This window comes from Vombatus ursinus, unplaced genomic scaffold (assembly GCF_900497805.2).
Source record: "Vombatus ursinus unplaced genomic scaffold, bare-nosed wombat genome assembly UNPS02009205.1, whole genome shotgun sequence".
Classification (NCBI taxonomy): Eukaryota; Metazoa; Chordata; class Mammalia; order Diprotodontia; family Vombatidae; genus Vombatus; species Vombatus ursinus.
In genome coordinates this window covers 31,020,479-31,043,593 of record NW_020948983.1, presented here as the reverse complement: position 1 = coordinate 31,043,593, position 23,115 = coordinate 31,020,479, and the positions used below count along the sequence as shown (strand labels likewise).

Sequence of the window (23,115 nt, the reverse complement as noted above, 5' to 3'; positions counted from 1 at the left end):
TTTTAACTACTGTAAATTCTTTACATTATTATTTATTTACTTCCATGTTCACATACAATATTGCCTCTGGTAATAGTTGAGCGGGGTGAAGAGGAGGGGGAGACATGTTACATTCTGAATCACGGATCCAATGATTTCTTCCCATTCTTTCCCCCCATCCCTCTTGTTATTTCCCACTTTGTGTCTTATTGCTCCTTTTATTAAAATGGCTACCATGTAAGAGACGGCAGCAAGACAGAAATGAAAGCTGTAGAAAAAGCTGATATTAAATAATTGCCTGTCCTTCATTTCTACCAACACGCCTATATCATCAGAGGTATGATACATTGGCTTAAGCATCAGACTGGGGTAATCTCAATGTTGTATTCCTGAAACCCCTGGGGGGTTCCCTAGGTCATACCAAAAGAGTCACAGCTTTGGTTTATGCCCCATTTTCTCTGCCTGAAAAGTGGGAATCACAGTGATTCCTTCACACACAAACACACACACACACACACACACACACACAAACACAATACCAGGACTATAGCATGATGTCTACGATACAGAAGTATAAAATCATAGATATTTCAAGCTGAGAGGAATCTTGGAGATCATCTAATCTGAACCCATTTTAGAGAGGAGGAAACCAAGGCCTAAAAAGATGAGATGAAATACAAAGGTAGTGAGTGGCAGAATTCAGACTAAATCCCAGATCACCCAGTTCCCAATTCAATGCCTTTTACGATACAACACACTGCTTCTCATGAACTTTTTCCTCTTTTTTTTATTTTATCTTTTTTGGTTCAGATATATGATTTCATTGGTAGGAAGAACTTCCAATGTGAAAATTGACTCCATTGGTGCAGATAAGGACCTTCTCAGAAGCTCTTAGTCACAGAATTGCCAGGGCAATGAGGAGTTCAATGACATGCCCATGGGTCACCCAGGTAGTAAATGTCAGAGGGAAAACTTGAACCCAGAGCTTCTACTATACCGTGCTGCCTCTCTCTGGTGTACTTTAATATCTTGAAAAGAGAAGCAAAATTGCTCAAACATATTCAGCCAGCCCAATTATCTTTCCACCTCTACAAAGGCATTGCTCTTTCTCTAGCACATTTCACTGGCAGGAATGAACCTGATCATTAGCACACTTGGATGTTCCAGCCTTGACCACCTGCCATTGCTCCAGGGTTCCAAAGACAGGTTTAACCCCTTTCAAACTCATATAACTGGCACGTTCAGAGGATCATTTCTAACCGGCTCAGTTTGAGAAGAAAAGAAATCCATTTTTTAAAAAAAAAAAAACTCTTCTTGTATTTAACTGCCTCCTTGTCATAAGATTAGTGGCAGCTAGGTGGTTCAGTAGATAAAGTGCTAGGCCTCAGCTCAGGAAGACTCCTCTTCCTGAGTTCAGATCTAGTTTTGTGACCCTGGACAAGTCACTTAACCCTGTTTGCCTCAGTTTCCTTGTTTGTAATATGAGCTGGATAAGGAAATGGCAAACCATGGCAGTCTCTTTGCCAAAAAAAAAAAAAAAAAAAAAAACCAACAACCCAAATGGGGTCACGAAGAGTTGGACATGATTGGAAAACAACTCAGCAGCAACAATTGTCACAAGATTAGCCTCATCTGGCCCCAAACAAAATGCAGCACCTCATCTCCACTAAATACCACTAGAAGAAAGAACTGGCTTGTCTTCATCCTAGTCACTGGGTGTCACTTACTCCCCAACTGACAGGTGACCATAGAACATTCATTTTACAGTGAAATAACTGGTAAGGAAACACAGGGTCCTAACATAGTTCTTAGGCTGTGTCATAACTCCAGCTTTCCGGTAAGACACTCGTGGGGAAGCAAGGGAGGAGGGATTCAGAAATCAAGCCCAGTGGTCTGGGCTTTGTTTGAATCGAGTGGTGACAGATTCACTACTTCCACCATGCCCACGCAGGTACACGCAGAAACCTTGGCTTTGCTACAGATCTAGATTGCTGCCAGCACCTGCCTTAAAGGCACAATCCCAATAGGGGGACGGTAAAAACACCCTTATCCATATAAACCATGGTCTAGTGCCCTCTAGTGGTTTTTCCTGGAACTGATGAATCTGAGTTGTTAAAACAATCCTCCCTCCATATCTGGAGACATCCCATTCAAATGAAGAAACATTTATTGCCTACTATACGGACTATATTCTATGCACTAGGAGAAATGCAAAGAAAAAGACAGTCTCTGTCTTCGTGTTCCTCCCCACCTCCTCCATTCAAATCCAACAAATCAAATATTTGTTGCTGCCATGCTAGGCCAATCTTATCAGCTAAGTAAGGCCAACGGTGAGTACACCATAAGTGAGGATAGAAAAAATAATCAGTAGAATCTCAGATGGTAGCATCTGTTGTGGACCTGGCATTCCTGAATCATCACTGACCAAGGTCTCCAAGATCTAGAGTTCTCTGTGAAGCCTCCAGTGGAAATCTCTACCAACTGCATGCAGTTTTGATGATTTCCAAACCCACAAAGTAAGATTATATTTTAACTGTGCTTTTTTTCTTTTCACACATCTTTATCTAGAAATATGGTTCTTATCTCATCCTTTCTCTCTGCCATCACTTTGTTTTGACCCACACCTAGCCCTCAAAAACTTGAATGCATTTACTCTCATTCAATATTCATTTATTCCATACCTACTAGGTGCAAGGCACTGTACTAGGCTCTACGGATCCAATGACAAAACTGAAAACAGTCCCTGCCCTAAAGAAGTTCATATCCTACTGGCATTATATTCTGTGGCCTTGCTATAGCATCTGAGTTTGCAAAGTACTATTGATCCTCATTTTCCATATATCCAACACTCTCATTCTCCTTTTACCAATTAATTCCATCCATTCAGTAAAGATACTGAGTTTCTACTCTGTGCAGAGTTCTGTTACATATTTTTAAGGATACAAAAATAAAACTCAATCCCTGGTCTCAAGTAGCTTAGGGGAGTTAAGGAAAAATCAGAGGCACATCTGTAACATTCAACAACAGCCAAAGTCACTTCCAAGGTGAGCCATATAAACAGTGACTCCCAACTCAAGCTATAATAAAATATCTAAGTAATTAAACTGCTTTTACCTCCATAGCCTCTGTGCCTCATGTCTCAGCTGTTAAGACAGGCAGGGAGATGGAGGGAACTTAAAATGTGAAGGATAAAATGCAGGGAAAAGGAAGAATCAAGTTCTTTCTTAAATTAATAGGTTTTAAGAAGCAAGGACCTTTGCTTAGTGAAAAATTTTTTAACTAGCAAAAAAACTGTCAGACCAGGGCCAATCAGCAGACCTAGAATTGGTAAACACTGATATAAACAATAGTGCTTCAGGAATTCAGATACAACAGGGATCACCATAAACAGGATGGTCTTCACAGAGGAGATGGCACTCGAGCTGGACCTTGATGGATAAGTAGGAGATGAGAATGGCACTTCATTTGGGGGAAATGATGTAAGCAAAGACTTGGAGGTGAAAATAAACATGATATGTTTGGGAAGAGTGAAGAAACTGATCTAATTAGAGTAGAGGATAAAATTTAAGGGAAGTATTGGGAGATCAGGTTAAGGTCATATCCTAGAGAGCCTAGAATTCCAGGCTGTTTGTACTTTATCCCATAGGAAATGAGGAGCTATTGAATACATATGAGCAAGGGAAATGAATGTAGCTCTCTGGACATGAAGAAAAGTGGCATATGAGGAAGAACAATCTGGCAGTGGCATGTAAGACAGATTGAAAGGAAGAGTTGATGGAAGCTGGGAAACCAAGGTTAGGCCATAGAAGAAATCCAAACTTAGAGGAATAACACTAGACAGGGATGGCAGCCATAGGAATGGAATGGAAAAGGCCAAATTCTAGAGATAAGCCAAAGGACAAATCAATAGGACTTGGTGACCAACCAGTTAGGAGGGGATGAAGGAGGAGGAAGAACCAAAAAGAATTCCAGTTTTATAAATTTGTGTGACTGGGAGGATGGTGACCTTATTAAGCATAAATAGCAAAGTCCAGTCAAGGAACTCATTTGAGTGAGAAACACAAACAGTTGGGCATGGATAGATTTAATTTAAGGGAACAGGCTCACATCCAAGTGAAAACATCCAATGAGTAGCTAGACATATAGGACTAGAGCTTGGGTGAGAGGTCAGAACTAGATATAGAGATTTGGAAGTCATTCAGATAGAAATGAGAGCTGAAGAATGAATCTGTATTCCAAAGGAGACCAGACCCTTACTCTATGACATGGTATATCTTTTGAATTTTATTTTTCTTTCCCATTTCACTGCTTGCCCAGGATTCCAGTTCTTTATGAACCCTTTATTCCCTTGTTCCTCTTGGTCCAAGGGCTTTTTCTTCTATAGACCCTGGCATTAAGAATGTCTACACTGTCTACACTGTCTACACTTACTACCTCTCTCCCAACCTTCTGCACTATGTCCTTTGCTCATTATCAGTCATTCTCCATCTCTCTTCATCCAGCTGAAGAGCCAACTGTAAGTAGTATTTTGTAAAGAGAGAATGCCAGAATGGGCAAAATTTTGTGTAAACTTACTATGGTAAGAGAAAAAGAATGGAGATTAACTAGAAAGCCAATATGTCAATTCTAACACATCCCATAGTGCTGAGAGCTCTAGGCACTGTGGACTTCATACTGTTCAGGAAAACAAACAGTCCAGAACCATTTAAGATTCTCATGTCTTCAGAGATACCAGGTCTCCATATTGCATTGTATGTGCACATGTGCATGCACATGCACACACACACACACACACCCATGGGTAGGAACTGGACCTGTGATTTTACTGGAATGAGGAACTCTCTGTCAAGGAAACTCCCTCTACCAATGAATGTTACCACCTTCTTTGCATCTTATAGTCTTAGCTACTACAGCCCTGAGAAGTTAAGTGACTTGCCCTACCATACAGCCAGGATGTGTCAAAAGCTAGACTTGAACCCAGATCTTCCTGGCTTTGAGGCTAGCTCACCGTCCATTGTGTCGTATACTGAAGCACCAAGACGTAAAGCAACTTGACTCAAGTTACAGATCTTATAATAGCATACTCAGGATTCAAACCCAGGTCTTCTGACTCTAAATCTGAGCTTAGATAAGATACCCCATACTGCTCTACACCTAGACCTTGCAGATATGTAAGGAATAGCAGTATCTTAACAAGGTCATCAACCTACATATTCTATTACAGTCAAGTAGAGTTTAGTCAAGAAGTACCTACTAAGAGGCAGCTAGGTGGTGCAGTGGATAAAGCTCTGGTCTTGGAGTCAGGAGGACGTGACTTCAAATCCAGTCTCGGACACGTGACACTTACTAGCTGTGTGACCCTGGGCAAGTCACTTAACCCCGATTGCCTCACCAAAAAAGAAAAAGAAAAAAAAACCGGAAGTACTTTCTAAGCACCTACTGTATGTCCAGTGCTGTGATAAAGATTAAAGTAAATAAGTATAGATAGGTAGTAGCCTAGAATCTAGAATTGAAAGATTAGGGTTCAAATCCTACCTCTTCTTTAATGACTGAGGAAGTCACTCCAACTCCCTGGTCCTGTTTCCTCCTCTGTAAAATGAAGCCTGTTGTAATATGGAAATATATTTTACATGACTATACATATATAACCTTTATCAAGTTGCTTGCCTTCTCAATGAGGGGTTTAGGGTCAGAGGATAGGAGATAATTCAGAACTTAAAAATTGTGAAAATAGGTCAAAAATTGTTTTCACATGTAATTGGAGAAAAATAAAATATTAAAGCTTTAAAAATAAATAAGTAAAACAAGGCCTTTTGGACATCAAGATCCGTTCCACCTATAAATCCTAAGTTGCCATGGGCAGATATAAATAGAGATCAATACATAGATGATAGATAGAGAAAGATGAGATTGAGAGAGAAAGAAAGAGATGATAGAGAGAAATGATAGAGAGAAATGATAGAGATAAAGCTAGAGCTAGAAGGCATAGTCTCATCCCTTAAGGAATTCGAACTCATTTGAGAAAAAATAGAACTAATATTCATGAAACTAGAAGACAATACAACATACTATATAATCAGATACTTAGCTGTATGATACAGACTATAAATGTCAGAAGAAGGGAAAAGAGTTAAGAGAACAAGAACACAGACACTCGTAATGTCAGAGCTGGAAGGGACCTTAGAAGCCTTCTGCTCCAATTTCCCTTCTCATTCACAGATGAGTTTCTTAGAACACGTGTTTTCTGAGTGCTTGCTGCATTCCCAGCACTGTCCTGGGTGCTTAAAAGCATTCACCAAAAATATAAGGCAAAGTCCCTGCTGCCTTCCAGGAGCTTACAATCTAGCTGGGACCAGGTACACCCCCATGGGGCAGCTGAAGAATAACCCGAGGCACAGGATAACCAAGGCCCAAAATGATTGATCCATACAGTCACAGCTCGGGAGATATCCCTCTTTGGCTCAGGCCAGAGAGAGTTCACTGTGAGCTCAGGTGGTCAAGAAACATTTCATGGAGGAAGCTGGTCTTGAAGGCTAGATTGAATTTAGATTGGCAAAGAAGTGAAAGAGAATTCCAACTAATCCATTCACCCATAGCAGCAGTGTGGACACTGCCAGAGCACAGATAATGTCCTCACTCCCTGAACTGATTCTCCAAGGGCTTTCAGGAATGGAACCGACACTCCCAGCAAGGCTCATGTGAGTTTCCCTCTGCTTGCTTCCACCTGCACATAGACTGTCTCGTGCACAGCACTGCCCTCTAGTGGTCGATTGATGTTTGGCCTTTAGGAAAAAAAAAAAGCAGGCGGAATGCAGATGCCTTTGGGGTTTAGTTTGTTGCTATTTCACATTTACTAAGCCTTTCCAGTTGAATGACCAGGTGTATAGACAGCATGCAGGAGAAGACATTGCTACCCCTTCTACAAGCTTGTCATGGAAGCACAGGGATGCCCTCTTTGAGCAGTTGACAAAGCAAAGGGAGAGGCAGAAAACCTCTTTCCTTCTCCCCAAAAGAGAGCCTCTACCTCTCCCAAAGATTGCTGGGAGCCACTGAAGGAATTTTCCACAGAGTTATCCCCAGCAAACATTCCCTGAAAGGGCTGCCAACTCTACAGACCCCAGAGCAGCTGCTGACAAAGGGCCTAATAAAGATCTTAGAAGAAAACAGAGAAAGAGGCTCAGAACAGTATTAAAATTCAGGAGCCCAGGGTCCCAGTCTAGATCTGCCACTAAAGTACTGGAGTTCCAAATCACTTGGAACTCCACCTCTCCAGGCCCTAGCTTCCTTTTCTTTAAAATGAAGAAGTTGGATCAGATGATCTGTAGGAGTTCTTCTAGCTCGAACGCGCTTTGACTCTGCTTTTTGAATGACCTTCTTGCCCCCCAAACTTCCTCTGGTCCTCAGAAAGGGCAACTTCTACCTGTCTATCTCCCATCAGGAGAGCTTTCTTTCTTTTGCCTCCCAGGGTTCCTATACATCTCATGGCTCATGCCACAAGGTGGGGACCCATTGAAAGAAATTTATATCCCCATTGTACAGGTAAGACTAAGGTTCTGGAGGGGGTGAGAGCAGGACCTTAATAACCAGAGGCAATCTGCTGCCTTCCAAAGCAACCTGTAAGAGAGGGGTTCTCGTTCAATGACAGAAAGAGTGAGGCAATTCTTTGAGGGTCATTGGTCACCCATCTGGAAAGAAGCTATATTTCCAAATGTAGGTGCACAGAGGTCCCATGCAACTTTTTCCCAAGGACTTTTATGATCCAGAGAAAGCACCTGGGTGCCAGGGTTCTCTCTAGCCACTGGAAATTCAGCAGCATAATCCTGCCTCGAGTCAATGGGAAGCTAAGCCTGGCACAGTCCTGATGCTGCACTAGACCCTGCTAACATCTGTTCTGCCATGTTGGCTACTCTGACCTCAAAAGCACAGGCACCAGGCAGCAGCTGAACAAACCCCACTGAAGAAGGGCCATCTAGAAATATAGGGAGCCCAGTTGGGCAGGGATCTCAGAGATGACAGTTTTCATCTGGGAACAAGTCTTGAAGAACTTATGGTATCGTCAAAAGAATTATGGATTTATTAAAGTCAGAAAACCTGAGTTCCACTCCTAGCCTTTGTGACCTTGGACAAGTCGTTGCCTTGTCCTCTCTCTCTGGGGCTGTTTCATACGTAAGATGAGGGAGTAAAACCAAATGATCCCTAAGATCATTTCTATACCTATTATTCTATACCTGTATGAGTAGAGAGGAGAGTTGAGATAGAGTCAAAGAACTAATCTCCGCACATACAAGTCCTCCAGGTCTCAGCTGTCTAATACATGTTCCCTTACCCAACTACCCTTATTCATTTTGCTAGCCTGACCCTGCCCCATCCCTTTCCCATGTTGTCCTGGGTGAGACTGTAGGGACAACATTGGCACTACCAAGGGAACCCACTTCCCTGAAATGTCACCATCAAAGAATATTAGAGGGGGAAGATCATCAAGCTGGACCCACTAATTTTACATAGGCGTAAACTAAAACCAAGAAGAAAAGCCACTGAGGTTTTTCTTTGGTCCACTCAAAGGAGTTATGGAATTCCTTAAGAGGAAATTAGTACCAAAGGACTTCTATTTTGTAACCCCAGATCTCTCTGCCGCCAGACCCTGAGACACTTCTGTTGGAAGAGATGCTGGAACTGAGACAAGGGGGAAGGAGAGCTCTACTCCAGAGGCCTGCTGAATCTTCAAATTCTACCCTTTCCCTATAAATACTGCTTTGCATAAGCTCTACCTTTGGGTTCATTTCTAATTGGACTGCTGAGAGGAGCCCTCAGGGGCTGCCATCCTCACAGAGCTGCCTGTGGGGACACTGAATTTGGAAACATTACCCTTAGGGGATACCAAGGCAGAAGGGAGGTTCTGGGTTTTAGGAGTCACACAGAACAAGAGTTGGGCTGGGCTATGATGTGAGAGAGACCACACCATAGAAAAGTCCTTAGACAATACATATGTCTGCCCAGCAGGTGAGGAAGTGGAAAGACAATTAGATTGAGATTCCAAAAGCCTTGGTACTAGTCCTTTCTTTGCATTACCTAGCAATGCGACCTTGGGTAAGACATCAAATGTCTCTGCGTCTCAGGTTCTCTATTTCTAAAATGAGGGGCTTTTAAGTTGAAACACAGAATAGCACATCTTGAGCCAGAAAAAAAAAAAAGAAAATATATGCAGAAAATGTCCTGGAGAAAAAAGCCAAGCTTTTTTTGAGCCACCCAGTGCCCCCAGGGTCAAGGAAAAGTCAACCTGGGGACTGCCAGCCCTTCCTTGAGAATTCCACAAACCAGAAATGGGAACCACTGGGGGAGTTCCCTGGAGATACTCAGAAGTTCTGCTAAATAGAAAATATATTTCCTCCAGTTTCTCTTTCTTTAAGCTTATACCCCCAGGAAAGGGGTTCCTCAGGTATCTTCCCAGAAATGGGCAACTCTATCTAGGACTGAACTGCAGGTGAGCCTTCCTAGAAGACTGAATTAATCATGTCCCTCCCAAGAACATCTGGGATCCAGAAATTCCCACCAAGGAAAAACCAACATTTCCTGGCTTTATCAAGAATTCTGATGTTTCTGAATTTAATCCATCTCTGTTAATCTCTTGTCCTGAATGCTTTACGAGGATAGGCCCAGCTAGTCTTACTTCTTTCTTACTATGTGAGAGAAGCTGAAGCTTGAGGAAAGGAAATGGTTTGTTCAAGATCACTCTGCTAATACCCTTATAGAACTGGTTACAGATTACAGAAATGTACATTCAAAGAAGCTTCAGGTCAGGAGGGCTCTTAGAAATCATCTAGTGTGACCTAAAATTGCAGAGTTCCAGTGCAGAACAGAGCTGCAAGGGACCTTAGGCCCAGTGAAAGCCCCTCATTTTACAGATAAGGAAACCAAGGCTCAGAGAGATTAAATGATTTGTCCAAGGTCACAAGGTCAACAGCAAAGCCAGAACTAGTAGACAGGGCTCCTGTCTCCCAGGTCTCCTGGCTTCTTTCCACCTGACCATGCTACCATACCATCCAACAGAGGGGACTTACTCCCATAACCCCTTTGGCAGAGGGAAACTTTACCATAAAGCTGATCCTGGTAGAGACATAAATCAATAGCTACCATCCCAGTTGCTCACCACAGATATGTGTCTGGTCCTTCTAGTCTCAGAGAAGGTGAATCACAGAATTTCTAGCAATTTCCTAACAGGACCTATCCCAGTCATTGAATCTGTCATATAATATCAGAGCCAACAAAGCTTAAAGATCATATAATCCAATTCTTTCATTTTAAATATGGAGAAATACACTCAAGAGTCCCATGTCATGTCTGATGCCCCTACATTAAGATGATGGGATAGAGAACTCTGATGGATCTTAGAGATTATCTAGCTTGTCCTCTTTACAGATGAGGAAGCTGACGCCCAAGAAGACAACACAGACATCCAAAATCACACAGATCATTAATGGTAGAGCCAAGAACAGACACCAGGTCTCCTTCATCCTTTCTACTATAACATCTATTTCCTTTGACAAAATCTAGCTGTTTTAGAAAAATAACAGATATACACATATCTCCCCCCCACACACACACAGAGTACCTCTTCTCAACAAATAGGTCCATGGCAAAGAATGAGCAAGTCAAAGGGAACATCAAAAACATAGTGCCACACCATGCCCAGAAATGCCTATCCCCACATATGCAAAGGTCCTACCTGATATAGAACTGCCACTTTGACCAAGTCAGTCGATAAGCATTTATTAAGAGCCTTCTATGTGTCAAACAACATGCTAAGTGCTAGGGATACGAAGAAAGACAAAAACACTGTCCCTACCCTTAAGGTACCCATGCTGTATTAGAGATGTCTGGACAAACATGCCTGTATATAATCTAGACCTACAACAGGGGATTTGGTCATTCCTCTAACTGCCTAGACAAGCAGAAGTGTGACTGGGGAGATCTGGAATGTCAAGCATGAAAGATGAAGAGGCAGAGAAAGAGGCTTCTGCCAAAAAGCTGGCAATCCCAAGCGATAAAGGATGGTCATGGGAGTGTGATGTGGATAGATCAACCCAGAGCTCATTTGGGCATTTTCTGTAAGGTGAGAGAAAGGAAACGAGAAGCCAAAAATAGCCAATCAAGGAGTACAATCCCCTACCCCCACCATTTAAATCCTACCTATTAATAATATTTCGAGGAAAACCACCAGTCCCAAGTAATCCTGCTCTCAGAAACTATCAGCTGACATAGCTAGGCTTTGGCCTGTTATCTTAGAGGGGACTCTTCTTTATACCATGATATTGGCTGAATTCATTATAAGGTTGTAGCTGTAAGAAGTGAAAAATAGGATGGGGAGGGAGGGCGCAGTTGGAAAATGAAGAAGCCATGGATTGAGTCAAATAAAACATCAATCTAAGCCTCAATTTCTTCATCTGTAATGGGGACAAATACCATATTACCTACATCACAAAGTCACTGGGAAAATTAGTTGAGGTGTGATGTAAAGTACTAGATAAAGAAGCTGTTATTTATCATATCAGCTCTCCACAGATAGGTGGGGTTCAGACTAACCCAGACTGGACCCTCCTTCCTTTCGTAGGTGAGGGGACACAAGCCCCATGGTCTCCTTTCTAAATTACTGGCTGCCCAACGGGGGCCCTATTCATTAGCTCCTTGAAAGCAACTACTGTTGTCTGATGCCATTTTTTGTAGCCCCAATGCTTAGCACAGTGCTTAACTGGTACTTAATAAATGCTTGTTGACTGACTATGCACCCTTCCTAGAAGGTTGTCAAACATAAGAGTGACAGAGGTAATAGTGGGAGAAAAAAAAAAGTACAAAAAGGTCCATGACCTAGAAGAGAACATTTGTATATCTAACACTCTACCCATCCACCCTTTCCTGTTCTTCTCCTATCCTCTCCCCTAAACCAACCTCCATTACTATTTCCCAAATGGATTACTAACAGCTTAGCCAGTTTACTGCCCCAGGGAGAGTAATAGAATCCCAAGATTCACTCTCACTTCAAATCCAGCTCCTTTCCAACCCCACACATCCCAACCCAAGGGACAGCTTTAGTAGAGAGGGCAATGGAAAACCCATAGGTCAGCCAGTCATGGCCTAGTATGGAAGGTCCCATCCCCTTACATTACCAGCAAGTTGATAATACCCTGGGTAGTGAGCCCATATCAGCACAAAAAAAAAAAAAAAAAAAAAAAACAGTTCCCTGAATTACTAAGGCTTCTTGAGAACGTGGAAAGACCTGGGAGTCAAAAGACCCAGGATCAAGTCCTGGCTCTGACACTTGCTAGCTATGTTCCCCATGTAACCCAAGGCAAGTCACTGCATCTCAATGAGCCTCAGTTTCCTAATTTGTTTTTTTAAAGGATAAGAGTGGTTATAAAGAACTCATTATGTAAACCACAAAGTTTAAGAGGCATTATGGTCTAGTGGAAAGAGGGCTAAATTTAGAAATAAGTATCCAATTTCAAATCGAAGTTGTGCCACTTACTTGCAGTGTGACTTTAGAGAAGTCATTTAACCTCTCTGGGACTCAGTTTCCTCATATGTAAATGAGGAGATTGGACTAGATGGCTTCAAAGATCTTTTCCAGCTCTAATTCTGGGATCCTATGAGTGCTATCTAAATGCAAGCTATTATTGTTACTACAAAAATGCTCAAGGAACTCCACAGAATTACAGTTAGGGCTGGAAGGGACCTTAGGGGTCATCTAATACAACACTCTCATTTTACATGAGAAAATGAGTTCCAGGGAGGTTAAGTGATTTTCTCAAAGTCATTAGTTTGTGGGAGGTCCAGGATTTGAACCCAGGTCCTTTGACTCCAAATAATAATAATAATAATAATAGCCAACATTTACATAACTCAAGGACTACAAAGTATTTTGGATACATTAGTTCACTAATCATGGCTCTTAACACTACAACTTCACACTTTTCTAGATTCTGCTGCATAGCTGGCAATCCCAGGTAATATCGGATGGTTGTGGAATTCTGGAATGTATAGATCAGCCCAGAGGACATTTTGGGTATTTTCTGTGAGGTGAGAGGGGCAATGAGAAGCCAAAAATAGCCAACTGAGGAACATAATTTCTCCCACCACCATTTTATTTCCACTTACTAACAACGTTATAAGGAAAACCATCCTGTGTCCCAAGTAGTTCTGCTCTCAGGAACTCTACCACTTGACAGATTCCTGAGAATTGGCCTGGTCTATTGGGATGCATGACACATTAAAAAAGAGCAGGGAATTAGGATTCAAAGACCTAGGTTCAAATCCCTACTGTTTGCTATCTCTGTGATTATAAAAATATCTCTTGTCTCCTTTGAGCCTCAGTTTCCTCAAATTGATGAGTTAATCTGATTCTAGATTACAGAATCATTCCTGTTTATTTCATAGAGCTCAAAAGAACTCTATACTCTGACATCCTCCCCCCATCATTCTTTGGATGAGGAAACAGAGATCAAAGAACAGTTCATTAACTTACCCAAGATCATACAGTGGCTAAGCTGGAACTAGAACCCAGGTCTGACTCCCATCTTTCAGACTCTTTCAGCTACAACATGTTACTTGCAGTTCCCTAGACACCAAAAGGCAGATGGAAATGGTCCAGCCCCTTGAACTGTTTCATATGAGCCACTGAAAAGAGATGTCAGGAAGGGGACCCATTGCAGTGCCATAGACTGACTAATATACAGTCATCGTGCCAGGAAGGTCTCCAGGCTGTTAGAAAGACCTGAAGGGCATTGCCAGAAACAGATGGCTTCCCGGCCCCCACCCACCCAAGTGCAGAACATGGAAATGAGTTCAACTAGGAAATTGGGCTTCTAGAACCCAGAACAAGCATTTCAACCTCTGATTTGAGTGCCAGTGGGGTACCAAAAGGAACTGGTAGATAAAGGAGCCAGAGAACCCCAAGGAAAATGGTTCCAGACAGGCCCCTTAAACTTTCTGGAATCAAACTCTATCTCAGTCAAGAAGATATCAAACTTCTTCTGGGAGCTTAAAATAATGTGAAGCTTTCCTCCCACCTTTAGAGGAATGAATTTAAAAAAAACTTTCTTCTGCCACCCCCTTAGGACAGTAAGCATTATGACTGAAACTAACTACCTGGGCCTTAAGCATATTTGTATGAAGTGGGATGGGAGGAGGGGGAGATGTGTCTCATGAAGCCTGGGTCCTCAAATGTCCACAAAAGCTGCATGAAAGAACAGTTTGATTTCTGGTTTCTAAGGCCTAAAGTTGGGCCAGCAGCATTGCCATGGGAGAGTGAAGAGGCCGCATCAAAGCCAAGACCAGGCTGTACTGGTTTCATCCAGCTGCTCTCCACTGAGCTCCCACAGAGCTGGCAGAGTCAAGAAGCAAGCAAGCCTTCAGAGAGCCTCCCCAGGAATGGCCTGCTGGCCCTAAGATAGCTGGAAACTCAAGCCCACAAGAATGGCCCCCAAATTCCAAAGCCAAAGGCCTGGCAGTCCCACACTGGCAGTTCTTGATCACGGAATAGAGAGAACAGAGAACCAAAGAGGCCTATATCGATTTCTGCTTCTAGAATCACTTCCCAGCCACTGGGACCCCAGGGACTCCAGCCTTCAACAAAGGGACACCACGAGGCACCTCTAAAACGGAGACATGCTGATAGCTTTTAACTCTTTATATCTTCCAGGACAATGAAAGCAGCTCCCATGAGTGACCCACAAACACCAACACCCACATGATCCTTCACTTAGGCGGTGGTTCAGATCTCCTTCTGTTTCCTAGGCTCCAGTCTCTCTTCTCCCCAGGCTAAGATGTAGCTCTCCTTTGGCCTGGTTCATTTACTTCCCAATTCTCCCCCAGACATCAGCTCTCTCTTCTGGTAGCCACAGCTGCGGCTTCCTTAACTCTTAAGGGAGAATAGGAGGCAAAGAACTGGGCAGGGCAGGATGCTCAATAGCCAGGCCTTTTGTTAGATTCTAAATGAGCATTCACACAGCCAACAGATGACATGAGCTAAGTGTGCAGGAAGCCAGAGGGAGCAGACAGGCAACAGACCCACAGCTGCCAAACTCTAGGGGATGGACCCTGTTAGTGGGTAGGGAATGGAGCATGGGTCCCAGTTTGGGAATTACAGTATCCAATCTGAGCTGCTGGGGTGGCTATGTGTGTGGGATATGCCTACTCTCCCAACACCATAGGATTACACATGGTCCCTGATGGCCAAAGGCAGCACATCTCTCAGAATGCCAGCATGACATGGCAGATGTATGCCTAGTATGAAGTCAAGAATACCTTCCATTTCACTCTTAGGCTCCTAGGGACCATAAGAGTATACCATTCAAACCCAAGACTGGATAAGGGATGGGGCCTACGGGAGCTAGTCCAGACATCATCCTCCATGTGCCAAACACTCTTGCTTTTGTGGTACCAGGAGATGAAAATGGAAGAACAGAGCATATTCATCCTGCCAAGTGTGGAATTAGTCAATTGAGAGCTCAAGTTTGTGAGGGAAAGGGAGATATTAACTGTTTAGACCCAAAGATGCCAAGAATACCATAATAGCAGGGTCTCTTTCTGGTTTCCTTAGGGCAGGGAGGAATATCCACCACCGGACCTTGGACAGTGATGCCCCTAGTGTTTGATGGAGTCCTGGAGATGGCTAGATTTATTTGAAAGACCACTGGTTCTGGAGTCAGCATACTTGATGTCTATAGTGAGTGAGCAAGTCATTTAACCTCTGCTGGTCTTAGTTTCCTCAGTTACAAAAAGAGGTGGTTGAAATAGATGACCTCTGAGGTCCCTTTCAGCTCTATATCTTTGATCCCATGATTCTTTGAATGGCCAGAGCTTGTCATGGTGCTTTTCATTAGGTGGGTTTGTACCTAACTTGGGATGTTCATACTGGTGGGGAAACAGAATATGTCTTCCATCCCGTCCCAAGTCAGGCTCATGAGAGAGAAGAGCCTCTGGGGTATTGGTTCTGCCTGCTAAAAGCCCGAGTTAGAAGCTCCCTTCCTCTCCTCCCTCTTCACAAGGCCTAGCTCCTTGTAAGAGAGGGTCCTATCTCTCACCCCAAGTCAAGAAACACAAGATGAAGCTAAGAGTTTGTCCACTGGGGCTTCCATAACTGGCTCCTCCAAGTCTGAGCTTAAAGCCAACCCAGAAGCCGAGTTCAAATTTGACCTTTCTGACTCAGCCTCTTTCCTATACACAAAGTGAACTCTATCAAAGTCATTACCCTTAAAGAAACTCCTTTTAGCATCAACAACTAATACAATAATTATTGGGCATCCAGCATCCTTGAAGTCTTTTATAGATTCTATCCCTAAAATACCACCAAGACCTTGGGCCTGGTGTAGGGTCTGGGATGGGGCCTGGAAGTCCCTTGGCTCCATCTCCCACTCACATATACATATGTTCCAGATTAGGGATGTCAAATATCACAGGCACAGAATAAGGAGACTTTCCCCTTCAACATCCTTCAACTGAAGTCCTTTCCTTAGGATAGGATTTGGAGAAGCTTGCCTGCTTGAAAACTGTGGAAAACAGGGAAGAACATTGCCAGGCATTTTCCTTTCCCTTCCTTTAAGCCACTCATTTCTGTTTCCCCTATCAACCCTTCCAGGACTCCAGACCTGGGTTTATCCATTTATCCAGACCTGGGTTCCCCATGTTTACCTTAGCTTTAACATTTTCTTTAGGACAATGCCCCTCCCCAGGGCAGTGAACAATAAATATTAACAGAGTATTCACTGGACTTCAAACCAGTTGACCCGTGATGGTCCTCCACTGGCCAACCCAACAGAAAGTCCAACCCATGCCACTTTCCTAGAAACCAAGTCCTGAGTTAGATCCCCAGTTGAGTGCTAGGACTGACTTGGGAGAAAGGGGTCTTTGATTTCCGACCAAGCAAAGCCCTGAAGCTGTGTTACCTTCCCTGTCATAGTTCATGTTCCTGCCTCATCTCCCCACTCCTCACTCTACAGGACATCCGGCTGTGAAGCTGAGGTGAAAAAAATCATGACAAATGTCCCAGTCCCCTTTCCATCACCAACTCTTCCAGCAGCATCCTCAGTCTTCCAACTTTAAAAGGATCCTTCACCCCGACTTGCAACACCCAACTCCTCCCTTTACAACTGGATATTCTTCCCTCCCTGGCTGCTTTATTGGCATTTTTTTTTTCATTTTCAAAGCAGTAAACAGCATTGTTTGGATATAAAGAACCTACATAATAGTATCTCTCCCAGCAGCTTTCCTACAAATAAACACATCCCCACATTCGGGGAGCAAACTGAAAGCCATCTCAGCTGCTTCCAAGGGCTGACATGGAGCTACCCAGAGGTCCATTCTCTCCTGCCCCCTTGACAATGCAATACTCCCACTCTTCAGCCTTGGACCAAGGGTTTGAAGCACCAATCATCGCCCTTGCCCAAGATGGCCCCAAATCTGAGTTCCTCTGAGGATCAAAGCAATTCAGGAGCCCCTTTCTATACCCCCTCACCAAATCCTGAGAATCCTGTGACATGACGGGAGGGAGGGGCAGAGAAGAGAAACCATGGACTGAACAGCAAGTTCCATCCATTCTGCTTGTCCTGCCCCCTCCCCTTCTTCCCTCCCTGCCAACCTTGTTTTTTTCTTTTCATTTCAAGCTGGGTTTGGAAGGGGATATGGGAGTGGGTGGATAGAACACAGATATGGGTCAATCTCATTTCCTGGGGCAGGAGTCAGGGACAATTCTTCGGCTATGTTATTCCCTAGGTCTGTGAACAGCTAGACTACATGTGTGGAGGAACCATTAGCCAAAGAAGGTGACAAGGCTGGGCTTTTAAGAGAGCAGAGCTGCAATTCTTTACTGGCTTTGCAGCAATTACACTGTGACCAAGCAGAAGAGAACCTCTAGGAAGGATGAGACCCAAAGCATCTTGCCCACTTACTGATCTGGAAGGGTTAAAGACTGACTGAAAAACAAACCCCCATATTGCCCCCCAAACACCCTCTGTGACTTCAGTCTAAATCCTTCTTGGATTTGCTATCAGGAAAAAGATTTCCACCCATGTATGGAGTTCCAGGATCTGAGTAGTGAGAAGTAATTTCCCTAAATGATCACATTTCTATTTTCATCATGATAATAAGAATTGGAGTTCACCTCACCAGATCAGATCCAGAAATAAAAAGCCAACTGAGAACATAGGCTTCATTGCTCTTGCCCTCTCTCTCTTTATCCCAACCCTCCCCCCACACACACACTCACACAAACTGTTTGAAGAAAGGGAAAAGGCCACTGTGCCCCCCAGATATGAACCAGAAGTGTCTGATTCAGATAAAGCTAAACCAGGCAAATACCACTCAAAGTTCAATACTCCAAATAAACAGATTGAGGATGTTCAAATGAAAATTACACACACACACACACACACACACTGCCCTTTCCCTTTCTACCTACACTCCCAGTCTCAGAGTCCTCTGGAAGGGATCTCAAAACCAAAATAGTTGAAAGGCAGATAATTTGTGGGTACCCTGAAGAGTCCTGTGGGAAAAGAAGGTGAGGTGAAAACATGGGGACCTGGAGTGGAAAATATCAGGAGGTAGAGAGGGTAAAGATCTATGTATCTGTGCCTGTGACCAAAGAATGACACCCTACCCACATCTGAAGTCTCCAAAAGCCCGGAGAGCTGAAAACTTGTCTGCTTGTCATTGTCGGGCTTTTTTTCTGCTTCTTTCATCCCCCAAAAAGGAAACAGTTAAACATTGAGGCTCATCTAGAGCTGCTAGAAGTCTGGCTCCTGCCCTCCCAGCTTAAGCAGCCGCTGCTGCTGCTGTTGCTACCGCTGAGGAATTAAATAAACCTCATTCACTTTATCCTACTTAAGCATGGCCAAACTGTTGCTATTTAGTGGGGGCAGAAAATTAGATTCTCTTCCTTGGAATGATAATGAGGGTGGGGGCGAGGGCAGAGGGCAGGCAGGGGTGCTGTAAGAGACGCAATCACAATCTGAGCTGGGAAAAACCAAGTAAATAACAAGATCATTCACAGCCCGGGCTGGAGTCACCTGGAAATACGCAAACTGCGTTAGCATCTTCGCTGGCAAAACACACACACATACACACACACACACACACACACACACACACACACACCACAACACACTACTGTGAGCTGTAAGTCAGGGGTGGGGGTGGGGGGGGCGGAGGGAAGGAGAGAGCTAAGCGAGAGGACCGGGGTACTGACTTACATGGAAGTGATATTCCTTGAGATGTCCGTGATATTGATGCTGGCGTTGCCATTGCTGTTCCCTGAATCCTGCCCTTCCAAGAGAGGGAAGAGATTCCCATCATCGGGATTCTTGCAATTGATCTCTGTCTTACTGCAGACACAGTTCGCAGGGCAAGCCAGCACCGAACCCAGATAGTCCAGCCAGAAGCTTCCCAGCAAAAAAATCCTCCAGAAACTGCACTTGGTAGGGCAAAGAGAGACATCCATCTCCGATTGCTGCTTCTAAAAAAGAGGAGGAGGAGGAGGAGGAGGAGAGGAGGGGGGGGGGGGGAGAAGGGGGGAAGGAAACAAAGACAGTGAGGGAGGGGGGAGGGGAGGGGGGGGGGGGGGACTCTGCCTTTGGAACGCCGAGTGATCAGATGCAAAATCCTCCAGCGGATGGAACCATCGTGGCCGCCGGGAAGATACGCGGTAATTCCCCTACAGTAGCGGTCTGAAATGCATGGTGGCTAGGTCTCCTTTGCTGCCTTGTTGATTCCAGGTTGGTAATTAAGCCGCTCTCTCTGACTCTGATACTTGTGAGGATTGCAACAGAAGATGGGGAGGCAAAAAAAAAAAAAAAAAAAAAAATGGTGCTAAAGTCACCAAGTCCCACCTACTGGGCAGAATTAAAACTGACACACCTGCAAAACACACACACACATACACATACACACACGCTGGGAGCCGAGGCGGAGGATGCAGTCCGAGCTGCAGCCGCAGCAGCAACAGCGAATGCCTTGCAGCGCGCCAGCAGAAATGGACAAGTGCTGCCTTCCGAAAGGGATGGGTTATCGGACCGTCTTCCTCATCTCCCTCCCTCTTTCCCTCCCTCCCCCCCCCCCCCCCCACTCCACCCCCAGTTACCCGCCTTCCCCTCCTCTGCTGGGAGCAGCAAGAGAACGGAATCTCCCCCCACCCCTCCCCAGTTCCCCACGCCCCTCTCTCAGTCAGTCCTCCCTTCTCCTCTCTTCTCTTCTCTCCCCTCCCCTCCCCTCCTCTCTCCTCTTCTCTCCTCTCCTTTCCTCTCCTCTCCTTTCCGCTCCTCTCCTTTCCTCTCCTCTCCTTTTCTCTCCTATCCTTTTCTTTACTCTCCCCACCCACCCATTCACTCTTCGCTTCTCTTCACCACCACTACCACCACCACCACTATCAGCAGGAGCAGCTGCGGCGGCGGCTTCTCAGCTGAAGACCGAAGCCATAGAGAAACAGAAACGGGATGGGGGAAAAGTTCCAGTTGGGATTGCAATGGTTGGGGCTGGTGGGGAGTTAGGAGAGGTTGGGAGGAGGAAAGAGGGAGAAGGGTTCTATGGGCTTCATTTTTTGGCCCTGGCTCACCAAAATTTTGCTGCAATCCGGACCAAAAGAAGGAAGTGAAATTAACAGGGACGCAGATGCAAAAGGCTTCCAGGGGGGACGGGAAGGCCAGGGGTGGGGGAAATCGTGCTTTTTAGTTGTATAGACCAGAGAATTGAGGAGTGGAAAGTGGCGGGCAAGGAGGGAGCCAGGAGCCAGTGAAAGGACTTGTTTAGAACAAGATGAGTTGTTATTACTATTAATAATAACAATGTCCATAGTAAAGAGGGTCTGATGCTGGAATGGGCAAGAGGACAGTGCCTGTGACTGGTTGACTGGCTGGCGGTGTGCTTGAGGGCTCCCAGTCGGGAAAGGGGGACTTCTCTAGCCCCCAGATCTTCCTTTGCTGTATGTATAGTCCGCGATCATACGTGGACAGTAACGAAGAAGGAAGGAAGGAAGAAGCGAGTGCTGAAAAGACTGTGCTCCGAGGGCAGAAATGGCATCAGGAGAGCAGTGTGTGAGATGAACAGCAGAGCGAATTGAGATGCATAGCGCATTTTTTGGCAAGCACAAACCCCTCACCAGATCAGAGAGCTCTATTTGATTTGCTCGGCTTTTCCGTAGCGTTGTGCTCGGTGCCTGGGCGAAGAGGTTGTTTTCCCTACCCACATTTTGGGGTCCGTTCCTAGAATGCCCCTATCCCCAAATACACGCACAATTTTTCTCCAGACACACCTTCCTGAGTGATGCCTTCGGACTTCTGCCAAAATCTAGGTTCCTTCATGGTGGGGGGGGGAGTGGAAGAGGGTCTCTGCTTCTTGTTGAGTAGGGAAATATTTTTGTTTTGAACACCAGGGAAGTGGCTGGCATCTGTTTGCAGAGGAAAAATAGAGCAATGGTATTACGGGGAACGAGAGAGGTTAGGGGAGTTGCAGCAGACAACACACTATTTACACTCGGGGGAAAGCAACCTCTTCCACTTAAGAAAAGGGAAAGTAGGAGAAGCAAAATGAACTGGATTCAACTGGCTACAATGTCTGGATGTATTTCTTTTCTCCCCCTCTGGTGGATTCCAATGCTGGTCATGCAGCTTGCCGGCAGGAGGGGGGGAAGGGGTGTGGAGTCCTACCAGCCAAACCCCAAGGCAGACCCACAGCATCAGAGGCTCTGAGAGTGGCACTGTCGCAGGGAGCAAACTTGGAAGGAAAAGGGAACTGAGAACATGACTATAAAAGGCACTTTCTTGGCTGCTTGTCATGTTCTCTATCCTCCCTCCCCCTCAGTGAAGATTTTATCCCCTGCCCCTAACCCTGTGCCTGTGATGTCACACTGGGTTGCTTGCTATGGCCTTCATGGCCCGGGTCACCCATCTTTTATTTTGGCTTCGCACCAGCAGGAGGCGACAATGAGTGGATCCTCGTTAAAATCTGAAACCAATTCAATGTGAAGATGGGACTGTTTGACCCCATACCTGGCATTTATGCAGAGCTGGAGTGATCTCAGTGTGTTCTTATGTGATGTGCAACATACACTGTGAATTTAAGTACGTTCTTTTCTGGAAAGAGAAACTGAGGCACAGTTGCACATTGAATTTTTTCCAGTTTTGTGAAATAGCAACAGACACTGTATCTGGGAACCATCTTCCACCAGCTATATGTCAATATTTGAGAGTACCCCCAAATGATGAATGTAAATCAAATCTAAGTTTAGCATCAATTTTAGTCTCCTTCACTCTCTAATTCAGCCTTGAAATAAAATGGTTGTTGGAGGTGGCAGGGGGAGCACTTTAAAAAATTACGATTTTTTAACATTGCCAGAGCAGATGGGGGAGTGCCTGGATGTTAGAACAAAATAGAAATCTTAAAAGAGCCTTTGGAGAGTCGGTGAAAGTACCAGCTAAGAATCGAGGGAACACAATTTTTTAATTGAAATAGAAAATGGTATTGAGGGTGTTGCATTTATGCTTGAGCTTAGACGGCAACCCAGAGTAAGAGTTTTAAAGTAGAAATGAAACCATAAGAAACCTGGCATTGGAGTCTAGAGACTCATATTCTGTTTCCCAGCTTGTCACTAACTAGCTACAGGACCTTGGCAAGTTACGATTTCTCTGAGCCTCAGTTTCCTCCTGTAAGAAATGTGGTCTTGATGATCTCTAAAGTCTCTTCTAGCTTTAAAATACTATGACTCTATATGATCTTGGAGCCAAAGAAATGAGCTGAGAGTGGGTTACTGTTCCTGTGGAGTTAAGAGAAATCAAGCAGGGACCAGGGACCCAGCATCAAATAGAGCTGTGAAGAGAATAAGGATGAGTGCCCCACTTTTACCACCCAGAGAAATGCTTATAGTCCTATGGCTCTGGGGATGGTCAGATATTTGGAGTGGAAAAAGGAGAAAGGTCTCAGCAGATGCCCTTGCATAATTAGGTGGGAAAATCTGGGTCAAGGGATCCAGAGCACAAACAGGTTTGGGATGCTACCCCCTGGGACTTGGCAGCTTTCCATGTCTGAATTTACCAAGTCAGCCTCAAAGGATTAAGTCTCCATTGACAAAAGGAAACTCCTTCTCATCATGTCTATTTC

At 44.5% G+C, this 23,115-nt stretch overlaps 1 protein-coding gene across 3 annotated transcripts in view; it reads right to left on the bottom strand.

The window, feature by feature from the left end:
• The window catches only part of NTRK3 (neurotrophic receptor tyrosine kinase 3), a 449,021-nt gene extending 429,556 nt beyond the window's left edge, over positions 1–19,465 (bottom strand). For all 3 annotated transcript variants that reach the window (XM_027852115.1, XM_027852116.1, XM_027852117.1), the window contains exon 1: positions 19,218–19,465. In XM_027852115.1, coding sequence (XP_027707916.1) covers positions 19,218–19,465 — 248 coding nt within the window. The remainder of the gene's footprint in view (positions 1–19,217) is intronic.
• Positions 19,466–23,115: the final 3,650 nt, after the last annotated feature.